Source organism: Dermochelys coriacea, chromosome 4 (genome assembly GCF_009764565.3).
Source record: "Dermochelys coriacea isolate rDerCor1 chromosome 4, rDerCor1.pri.v4, whole genome shotgun sequence".
In the NCBI taxonomy this organism is placed as follows: domain Eukaryota; kingdom Metazoa; phylum Chordata; order Testudines; family Dermochelyidae; genus Dermochelys; species Dermochelys coriacea.
This window is the reverse complement of record NC_050071.1, coordinates 11,770,051-11,782,130: the sequence shown is the minus strand read 5'-3', so window position 1 is coordinate 11,782,130 and position 12,080 is coordinate 11,770,051. Positions and strand designations below refer to the sequence as shown.

The 12,080-nt window shown below is 38.2% G+C and overlaps 1 protein-coding gene across 1 annotated transcript in view; it reads left to right on the top strand.

Moving 5' to 3' along the window:
• Positions 1-11,645, top strand: part of MTHFD2L (methylenetetrahydrofolate dehydrogenase (NADP+ dependent) 2 like) — a 66,398-nt gene extending 54,753 nt beyond the window's left edge. The window contains 3 exon segments of the mRNA XM_038400257.2: positions 3,191-3,295; positions 3,298-3,315; positions 10,920-11,645. Coding sequence (XP_038256185.1) covers positions 3,191-3,295; positions 3,298-3,315; positions 10,920-11,032 — 236 coding nt within the window. The 3' untranslated portion in view covers positions 11,033-11,645.
• The last annotated feature ends 435 nt before the right edge of the window (positions 11,646-12,080 follow it).

The following is a 12,080-nucleotide window of genomic DNA, read 5'->3' as shown; positions in this document are numbered from 1 at the left end:
AGAAGGCATAATCCCTTTAAGTTTCTCTGAGTTCACAGGGACTGTGCAGACTGCATCTTTCTCTGGGATGGTGCAATATTCTCACTGATGTGCCTGGCTTGTTCTGCTGCTAGGATGAAGGGAGTTCAGGGCATGAACCTATTTCCTCCCCACCCCATTTGTGGTGGGACCACAGTTGTGACAGGCCTGTATGTGGGAAGTGCCAGCAGGAGGAGGCTCCTTGTGTGTTCCCTAACACATCTATAGCAGGCCCACTTGCAGGCTGGCTCCCAGTTTGACTCCTTTTCTGCAATAAATGCTATTCATGATGCAATATTCTATCTTCCATTTAGTTGTTAGTTTTTGAAGCTTGCATTTTATCAAGCCAATGGTTTATTCATTTCCTCAAGTGTTATTTCACATTTCTTGCAGAGAAGGGCTCTGCCTAAATTGTGATTTTGAAAAAATAGATAATTGGCTTTTTCCACAAAAGCTATGCATTTAAGAATTTCCCACATATTAGACGTAAAGCGTGTTAGGAGTCAGTGATCTCCTAGCAGTTGGTATGCAAAGGAGGCTTTGGTAAATCACAGAATCCTAGAAATGTAGGGTTGGAAGGGATCTCAAGAGGTCATCTAGTCCAGCCCTCTGTGCTGAGGCAGAATTAAATAACTGTGTTAAATGGGGGGGGGGGGTTGTGGGGGGGGGGCAAGCCATTTTTTTTGTTTAGTTTAAGTATTACTGTGTTAATGGGGCATGTTCTCAAATAGTTACAAAGGATTTAGCTGTGCAACTCCTGCTAGCTTTAATAAGAGTTGTAGAGTATGACTCTATCTCTATGCCACTCAGATAATTTCCCCCATAAAATTGTGGAGTGGTCCTATTACCAGTACAACTTCCAGTTTATTATGCAACAGTTTGATGAAATAGACACAGGCCGCACCTCTCAACATTATTGGAAAATATATAGAAAATTTGCCTCTTTCAACACTTTTCAAGCTCTTCTATATACAATGTAGAGAGAGAAATGTTGTTGTATCACCTCTCTCTCATACAACAATCCCTTTCTCCCCTAAAACAGCTTGCATCCAGAAACACTCACTTTTGCTTTCTATTCTCCTTCCCACAGCTCGCTCAAACCATTCCTGCCTGTGACCCAGCTAGTGGGAGAGGGGAAACCTATTACAACATATATTTCTGAGGGGCACTGCAGATGTTCTATTTTAGAGTATTAGAATGCCCATATTACTAAAGAGTGGCAGAGTCAAGAGAATGAAGGTGTCCTCATAACACATGAAGCAAGACTGTATTTTAAAGATGGAATGTCTTCTCATTTAAAAAGCGGGGGGTTCTGTAATGTAATAGGTAAGAAAATTTGGAAATGGCTTTGAGGTGTTACACTTAAAGGAATGACATGTTATTCTGATTAGATAATGTAAAATATAATATGGAGGTAATGTACAAGTATTTCTATACTTTATTCCTAAATAGCACATAATGGTTTAGGTGTCAGATAGTATTTGTCTTAACAGTTGAGGGAACTGTTAGTTAACTAGCTGCCTAGCCAGGGAGATCTGTCTGATGTCTAGTCAGATCTATTGTTGTTGTCTCTAAAGCCATAGCAATAAGTCACATTAAAAATATAAAACACTGTAAGTTTATTTAAATATTGGAACACAGTTCAAAAAGATGGCACTAAAATTCTGTTCTTGACAGGTAGGGCTTTTCTCTGCATCAGAGAGAATTTTTGAAATGGTTCAAAGAGCTTATGTTGGATTTTAGCAGAGCCTGGAAGCCAAATTAGAGCAGTCCTCTCTCTGCACAAGCCTGGGTGTTAAAATCAAGCCCCTTCTGATGAGGATCCTTGTGAAAAAGAGAGTCTTTGTGGACCATTCCTGCTCCCATTAACATCAAAAGAGTTTTGCTGTTGTTTTCAATGGGAGTAAGATCAGGCTGTATGTGTGTCTACAAAGAGGTCACCCTTATACTTACCAATTACCTTGGATAACAACCTTGGCATTTGTAGAATTCTAGTTATTTCCTCTAATGATTATAAGGAAATTTAGCCAAAACTGCAAATATTTAGATAACTTTCCATTCTATTCTGATTCTTATACCACATTCATCACCGTGGTATCTTCCAGTATAGTGTTTTAACTGATGTAACTATCATCTGTGGTTTTCTCTTTCTCCCATCTTCTCTCTGAGCTGAAGGGAATTATGTGAGTTTTTCTTTTTATGTGTATTAAATTGTTTTTATTAGTGATGGCTGGTTGAAGATGTGCACTGTGCCTTTGAGTTCAGCTGGAATTTCTTTGTTGCCGAAGGTTTCATGCTCAGGTAGACTGCATTGCTGTAGTCCAGTTAGAAGTTGATGAAGGTGTGTTTTACTGAGGCCAAGTCATCATCCATCAGGATGGGATGCAATCTCCTAACTAGCTATAAGTAGTAGAATTATTTATTTGTGTTATTATGGAGGTTGCTCTGCACTTGCTTAGCATCAGCAAGGAATCCAAGAGCACTCCTAAAATGTGGACTGACTAACCAATTGTTGGTGTGTATCTTCAACCAAAGGAGACTGTTTGTTTCATAGCTACAAACTTTTTTGCATTTACTTCTGCCAGTAACGTAACCTCCACTTGCCCAGGTTCAACCTCAAGCAGTTATTCTTCATCCATGAACTGATTTCAGTCAAGTACTGGGTTAGCTTGGTGACAGTAGTGTTTTCATATGTAGTGAAAGATAGAGTTGTGTGTCACCTGCATATCTTGAGTCCACAATGTCTTGCTAGATCTCCTAATGGCTGCATGTATATGTCGAACAGTTGCAATATTTTATCTGCTTCTAGAATAGTAAAATTTGTGACAGCAATGTTACATAAACAATATTATAGGCTGTTCAGGTAAATGGTTGGAATGTCAAGTATTTAACAGTTAAACATATGAGAAATCAAAGAATCTAAGGCTGTGCTGTAGAAATAGGATCTTACCTAGCCTAACTGAAATTATTTGCTCACTGTAGACACAGCCTCTTGACATCAACCTTGTTTCTGACCCTCAAAATCTAATTAAAACCATGGTATTTTCTGTGTATCAAAACTATGACATAGATACTGAAAAAATAAATCAATTATATAATTTTCTATAATTAAGAGCAGATTACTTAGTTCTGTATCTGGCTATGTTAATCAAATATTTCTTGATGATTTCAGGTATTCCAAAGTTGATTACAGCTGATATGGTTAAAGAAGGTGCAGCTGTGATCGATGTAGGCATCAACCATATCCATGACCCTCTGACAGGGAAAACCAAATTAGTAGGGATGTGGACTTTGAAGGTAAGAAAATACCCCTTCTGATATAAAAGTACTGCATAAATTGGGTTTAAGGTATTTGATTATTTTTAAAAATGAGATGGTTAAATTAATTTGTCAAATCAAATCTTTTCTCCTCACCTGAAGAAGTGTATTGAAGAAGCAAGAAGTTGTATCTAAGCTTAATACATACTTTATTAAAGAGCCCAAGTATGACTGTTTTTAAAGGAAACTGGTACATATAATAATAAAATGCATGCCAGCACTGGTGACAGGTGCAGGGGAAGCAATTGCAAAGGGCTGTGGTGCCACTTCCTCCCCAAGTTTCCCTGCCTCCCTTTAGGCATCTTGTGTCCATGACCACTAAGAGAAAGCAATCCCCAGACTTCAACAAGTTTAGGGACTCCAATTGCACATAGTATGTATTATAGCATCACTGGTCAAGCTGCTGTTATCAAGGATCTTTCTACACTTCCACTGGAAACTCGTATTTTAAAATATTAATTTTTTAAATTAATTTTCTCCATGCTAAGAATTGCTTATATATAAATCTTTTGATCCTGAAAATATTGGTGAAATGATCCTATCTTAGGTCACAAATGATAATGTGCACATTGATCTCATTTTAGTGTCCTTTTTTTGTGCAATGTATTACCATACAACTGCTCAATACGTCTTGATTGACAATGTCTGCTCAAAAGAAGCTCTAGACTGGAATAGCAGGATTGTTACAGTTCAAAATTAAAGTTTATTGGCAGAGCTGTGTGTGGGAAGCTTACACCTATCCACATTCTAGCTATTGGCCCCTCATTTTTGATATGCATGAAATTCATTCACATTTTTTAAAAATAATCTTTCAAGTCTTGGCATAGAGGCTCTCAGTCCGACAGCGCAATTGTATTCAAAATGTTTTTTAAAGGACTATTAGAGCTTCACACACACAAACTAGACAAAATCCTGCTTGCTTTACTCACACGTAAAGATCTGTTAAAATCAATGAAATTACTCTCATGAGTAGAGCAACAGGCTTGATCCTAGATATATTTTAGACATGTATGTGCGTATGTATAATTGCATGTTTAAAATAGAGATATACAGGAAATTATTATGAAAACAGTTGTAACAAACTCTCTTCACTTGCTGCTTTGTACAGTAGTAAGTAAAAGATGGTAAAATGGTACAAGAAATGTTACATAGCAGATGCTGTTCAGAACTGCAACAAAATATAGTAAACAGAAGTTCCACAAACTACTAGTATATACAAGGAAACATAATTTGCATAAACACATCTTAAATATGTGTGCCACATTTCTCTTGATTTCTTTAAAAAGTTTATCTGACACTCTGAATACAACATAAAGCTATATCTGGATGGCCCGGTCATGATTCAAAGTTTCTGTACATGCAGGCATAGTACTATGCTGTGTATGTCTTGACAAGTTCTGCTGTGGCTTGTTCCTCAGGATTTTACCTGGGGTGAGGGAAGATCCCAGAAGGAGGGAGGAACTTTAACTTGTGTTATGCCACTGAAGTTACAGGTAGTACTTAGCCGCACATTGCCATAGGGAGATTGTTTTGTTTTGATTAATGATTTAGTGAAACTTTCACCGATACTAATGAACCAGCAACAATCTGATGCATATAGGCTGTAAAGTAAAACATTTACATGCAAATTATTTGACTTAGCAGTTAAGAAGTGGAGCAAGCCATTATATCAAATGAAAATGATATGGTAATCACAGTCTGAGTTGTTAGATATTTGCATTTTTATTTAATGTGTTTGTTTTCACCAACAGTATCTTAAATTGAGCAAAGTATTGTACTGAGAATTAATGTAATGATTCTCTGAATTATAATCAGTTAGGATACAAATCTGACCATTTGGCTGAATTCATATTTATACACATCTGATTTTTTTTTGTAAGGTTGAGTATAAGATGCTTTAAATGGCCAGCAGTAATATGCAGTAACAGTTTAAAGTGTCACCTGACTCCATCCTGCCACCCTCCCTAATCTCAGCTGTTCTGTACTATTAAACCATCCTTGACATAGAAAAATGTGCACTGGAATAGAAAGCGGGGCATTAATTCTCACATGGGCAATCCAAATTTAAATTTCCTTTATAAGAAACGTATAAATATGGCTTGAATTAATCAAGCAGTATGATTTGAGATCACCTTTAACAGCAGGGTGGGAACTTCAATTGCCACATCACAACTAACATCTTGGATTCCCTGCTTTATAAATACTGAAAGATGCTATTTAAAACTAAAGCAAGCTTTAAATGCTTTAAAAGTGGACAGTGGGGTGAATTCCCACCTCTGCTGGAGGGAGTTCTCTCTACACCTTTTTTTGAAGATCTTATAAAGTTTTACTTTATGGTACTTATAAAATTTCTCTTTATGCTCAAAGAAACTATAATAAAACAAAGTTTTCAAGCTTCACATTTGAGCAGAGATGAGGATCAAAATCATGTGGGTCTTCATGCTTATTCTTCCCCAGAATATAAGGATAAAACAGACATCTGATGGGACTCAAAAGAAACAAACATAAAAATTGTAATAGGGAATAGTTGTGCAACATACAAAACATTATATAATTAGCCTGTGGCACTCACTTCCACAGAGTATTATTAAAATAAATAGCTTTAGTAAGTTTCAAAAGAGGAATAAGTATTTTGGTGCAGGCCCAACACAATGGGCTTTATGCAGCACTTTATCATGTACCAACTATTCCGTGTACATGAATTGATGGCAAAGGGCCTAATCACCGTGTTTGAATTTTTAAGTATTTCCCCCTATTAGTCCTGGGGGAGATTTTCAAAACCACCCAAAGGGCTTAAGAGCACAAGTTCCACTGACCGTCAATGAGACTTGTGCTCCTAATTCCCTTAGGTGCTTTTGAAAACCTCCCCTCTTGACTCTGATTTGCAGGTGGACTCTGTCCGCAAAGTTCAGGTTGGGTCTTTTCTCAACAGCGATTCCTAATGTGCCTAGGATAACTTGGCATTTGCTGATAACTTCCTGGAGTTTCTCATATGGCTCAGCTAAAACCCTTCTTTTTCCTTCCTTCTTCCAGAGTCCAGGGTGTCATAGATTTGTCAGGAAGGCTGCTGTAGACCCTCCATGTGTCAATAAGGATTTTGCAGCAGATAGTAAATTTGATGGCTGCAACAGTTTTTGAAGTACCCATAGCATATTTTCTACACAAAACATCCAGAGTTTTTGACCATGCAGAGATGCACATCATATCGGTTCTCAGTTGGGCCAAGTACAGAGACAATGTGAAATTAGCTATGGACTTCCAAGCAGGATCAGGACTGACTTTTTCCATCCAGATTGTCTCTTATTGCTGTTGGTCTCTGAACCAAATTTAATCCTGGTGTAAACAGCTGTCAGTTCATTGCTTAATTTGTCTCTCTGTGCTTACTACACCGCAAACGTATTAAATACATTGTTATATGCAGATGTTGCTCAAACTCGCACGCTTTCTCGCTCAGGTAGTCCTGGTGTGTTTGGATCTTCTCTTTTGGACCAAAGGGGACAGCTCCTATTGAAGGCAATGATAGCTGGGGGTACTCAGCACTTCTGAAAATCAGAATTTAACTCCACACAACAAACTTCTGCTGGCCTAGTTATGTTGGTCAGGATTATGATGCGGTATGACCCCTGACAGAGCTATGTTGGCAAAAGCCCTATACTGGCAAAAATGAGCTTCTGCCATTATAACTTATTCCAGCCCCCCACCCCTACCCCTTCACTCCCAAACAAACTAAGCTATACTGGCAAAAGCTCAGTTTTGCCAGTATAAGCTGCATTCACACTAGGTGCGATTTGCCAGGCTAGTATACAAGTATAGCTATACCAGCAAATCACTCCTTGTGTAGACATATCCTAAGGGTCTGAGGTAGGACATCCAACATGAGTGGATGTTTTGAAAAATTGGCCAATATCTGCAGGCATCTCTACCATGTGGATTGAGGCTCTTGGCCAGGGGTGGGCAAACTTTTTGGCCTGAGGGCCACATCGGGGTTCCAAAACTGTATGGAGGGCCAGGTAGGGAAGGCTGTGCCTCCCCAAACAGCCTGGCCCCATATGCCCCCTCCCACTTCCTACCCCTGACTGCCCCCCTCATAACTCCCCACCCTGCTCCTTGTCCCCTGACTGTCCCCTCCCAGGACCCTCCCGCACCTAACCACCCCCCCCACCCCACCCCCTATCCAACCCCCCCTGCTCCCTGTCCCCTGACTGCCCCAACCCTATCCACACCCCCGCCCCTTGACAGGGGCTCCCCGGGACTCCCACGCCTATCCAACTCACCCTCCCATCCCCCATCCCCATTAGAAACAATGGAGTTACACTGGTGTGCAATTACTGTACAAAGTGGCAAATCACAGCCTAGATATTCACATAGGGAAAAAATTATACTTTGTTATATAATAAAAAAAGTGACATTTTAAATTAATGACAATTTGGAGTAAATAACGTGCTAAATGTACTGTTTGTGCCAGAATGCTCTTGTGAGTGTTGTACACAGCTCAACTTTTGACCTGCAAAAGTTGCAGATTGCTCCTTGAGACTGTTACCCACAAATGTTTAGTTCAAAGAGTGAAGTTATGTTTGTATCTGGCTGTTATTTACAAGAGTGAGTCTAGTTGGTTGAGCACTGTCATCTACTCTTCTGTGATTAATCCTCTTAGATGTCTGAAGTTCTTAACTTTAAAGGAACCTAGCAAATGAAGACTGTTCCCAAAGCAGAGGATCCTGTTTGTCAAGGAAACAATCTGCTTTTCATTTCTTGTTAAGAATCAAAGAAATATTTTAAAGTTCTAAAGAAGCTGCAAAATGACAACTCATTCTTCTTAAGCGCTTAATTAGAATACTGGCATTTTCCAGACTGCCAAATAAATGCTTAGGGCACTGTATGTTCCAAGAATCTCCATGCAGTTAAAGCAGATTCAGAGGTTAGAGCTTTTACATCACCTAAAAGTGAAGGTGAGACAAAGGCATTGGTAATGCAACACGTCATTTGCCGCTGATTGGTCTCTCATATTCAAACACCATCTCAGAAACCGCACATTGATTTATCATGCTGCACAGTCAAAGCAAATCTACTTAGAACTTCCAGGGCCAAATTTTCAGATCTGGGCACCGAAGTTTGTCTGCAAAAAATGCATTCAGCACATCCACATTTACTCCTCTAGAATAGGGATTTACCAGACTGCAATCACCCTTTTGCAAGGGCAAACTTATTTTTAGATGGGTTTACTTAGTCACCTATGGTTCATTTTAAAAATGTGGCCCTTGGACTGTTCTTTGCAAATTGACCCTAGGCAGGTAGTTATGTAAGCCAGTATAAAATTAAATCTTTGCAGGATAATGATACAATACAGTACATAACATACAGTACCTAACATACAGTGCAGGAATAGGAACTGCCCAGCCTCTGGGAAAAACAGCACCCTATGCATTTAGTCCTAACATGGTAACCAGCATGTCAGGTAATTAATACTATGCATGATTTTCATTGCTAAGCTTTCTACTGGAAAAATATCTTCAGGTTGTATATTGCATCTCTTTGTAAATAAGATGGTATAATTGCATTCTGAATAGTACCCCAAAAAACCATGAAATATTACCACTTGGAAACAAATTTGTTTCCATTTGAGATACATCATGTTTTAATTAATATTATATTATTCCCCAAAACAGGATAACAGTCTTGATATGTGCTAATATTAGTTCAGGCACGGGTATAGTTCCATTCAATGATTATGACATTGATTGGGACAGTGCAGTGATAACTTTACTAAACTAACACATCAAATTCAATCAAAAAATGAGTAGTAAGAATGTTCAAAATTATAATTAATAAAAGAAAGGCAAATAATGTATCTGAGAATTTTAAGCGTGAGTGTCCTATTTCATCAAATTCATTCTTATTGTATAATGTAAGCAAAAAACCACATTGCAATTTATGTTCACCTTTCAAAAAGCTTTCAACACGTCTTGTGGCATCAATCAATTGAGTTATTAAAACCCTATCAACTTTAATTACCACTACTAGATTTTGCCTCAGTAAGGGCTTGATTTGGCGCTAATGAACCCAATGGGAACTTTGTCGATTACCTCAGTGGATGCAGCATCAGGCCCTAACTGCAAAAAATAGTATGGAGAGGTATCGTCATTCGTAATCAATTGTTTGTTTCCAAAAAAAACCCTAGAAAATTAATTAATATCCTGTCTATTAAACTAATAGCAACCCTTCATTTCCTCTCTCAATAGTTCTTTCTAAGATCTTTCATTTTACTCACCAATCGAGCACCGGATACATATAAATTTAATTATTCTGTAGTATTGTCAAGTAACTTTATTCCTCATATTTTAGCTGCCTAATTTTCTAGCCCTCAATCTCTATGGATCTCATCTAATGTTTAATTTGAAAATAATGGTGCAATTTCAGCCCATTATTGACTTTGGTGGGATAGTCCCACTTACATCAGAGGTGAACATGGTCCACTTGGGGAAAAAAAGATGTTTCCCTCTTAATCCAAATATATATGTTGTGAATAAGTGCCTTTCCCAAACTGTTCTCGAGCAGAGTCCATATGCTATGCAAAGTCCAGCTCGGTGGCAAATACTGTTTAGCAATTCCAGTTCACTCCTCTATTCTGTTTCATGCATTTGGCAGAAACAACAGGTTTTGATTTTTCTGACAATTCCTTAAGAGCTAGCACTGCCAATTCTGAAGCTGATAGTGGGGAGGTGAAGATGTACAACCTGAAAAAACCACAAGTTCTGCAGCAGTTGAGTGCAGAAATAGACTTGCCATGTAGAGGAACCACAATTAGCACATAATTTATTGATTGCATTCCATCATTTGATGGGATTTCTGAAAGTTAAATGATTCCCTTGCAAGTGGTGAGCCTGGAGTTCCAATTGTTAACCTTATGCAAAATATATAAGTTGCACATTGTGTCAAGAAATTCCATCTCCCATGTCAACAGATTAACATGACACTGTTTTCCATTTCTCCTGTGTTCTTAAAGGCTGTTTTTTAAATGTCCGGGATCCTGCCATTAGTATTTCTCATGAGTTTCGAGGTTTGTGACTGGGTTGCTGATGTAGTCTTCAGCAGCCTCCTGGGGAAACTGATTATGTAAAACTGACCCCCGTGAGAATTTATTACTTGAGGCATTGAATCCATTCAGTCCCAACTTTGTCTTTTGGTCTTAGCCCAGATCTCTAAGCCATGTTAGCCAGTAAATTCCTCTCTCTCTTTATTCCTCCCTTTCCTTTGTTGGACACATTCTGGCCACAGGCGGTAGGCCAGGTTGAGGAGAGGGGTTGGAGACAGAGGGCTCAAACCTCAACCGCAGCCGTGCTGTTCGTACATTTTTAGAAAAGTGGTGGTGGAAGTCCATCTGTAATCCCATCCACCAGACACACAGGTGACTTGGACTTCCATTTTTATTTTCAAAGTGAGATTCCCAAACTTTCCTGAGATGCACCACTGATTTCCAGCTGATGACACAGTAAATTTATGCACACTTTTGAAATATCAGAGCTTTTGAAAATATATTGTTTAGAAATATTCTTACAGTAGTATCTTTTTTCTCTTTATATTAGAGGTAAAGAAGAAATCTGGCTTTATCACTCCAGTCCCCGGAGGAGTAGGACCTATGACTGTTGCCATGCTCTTGAAGAACACGCTCATTACTGCTAAAAAGCTCATTTACTAAAGAGCTACTGCTACACTGAAAAATGAATCCAAGTCATTCTATTTATTGATACATAAAACATTTATTTTTACTACAAATATATTTATTTCTACATTGTATTTATTTTTTCATGTAAAATATTATGAATATGATGATGATTTACAAAATATTGCAATACCTTATGTTACCTCCTGCAGCTGAATTGTGAGTAAATCAAAGTGCAGTTACAGCTTTCACATGTGTATTGTTGTTCTGTAGGTCAATCTTGTTTATAAAGAAAATAAGGACTAAGATTCTTTTGAATATTTTACTCTAAGTCCTATTTTCAAAAGTGACTTAGTCAGTTAGGACCCAAATTTTGTTGAAAATTAAAGAAGCTTAAGCTCCTAAATGCGAGATCACTTTTTTGAAAATTGAACTTAGGCTCCCAAATCACTTATACACTTTTGAAAATTTTATTCTGAATCTTGAATTCCTTGCAAATCCAAAACTTCTGTTGATGTCAGTAGGAATTTTGCATGCCCAAGTAATGCAAGATTCAAACCTAAGATTCAACTGCATGCCAGTAATGCTGAAATCATAAAGGGCTCACATTCAGCATGTACATTTTTTTAAACTAACATAAGCTTACACACACAAGGCCAAATTCTGACTTTATTTTCCCCCCCAGAAGTCAGTGGGAGCTATGTGCACTAGAATGGAAACCAGAATTTGTCTCCTTCAAAATCCATGCTTCGTTAGCCAAATGTGCTGATACACATGCAGTGTGTTGTTTCTTTTTAAGCATGCTCATGTTTGATATGCGATGATCCTACAATGTGACCATGCATGGATCACTTAGTAGGATCAGGACTGGGATTAATAAATCTATAGTAAAACCTACTATAGAAATGTGTCATTGCTAACATAAAAGGGGAGAAAAAGATCATCCAGAATGAAATAGTTGTGTTAAAACTATGAACTGCATTCCCTCTTGCCTCCTGTGATCAGCTTATGTTCTTAATCTCTGCCATAAGGCCCAATCCTGGTCCCATGGAAGTTTTGCTATTAACTTCAATGACCACAGAAG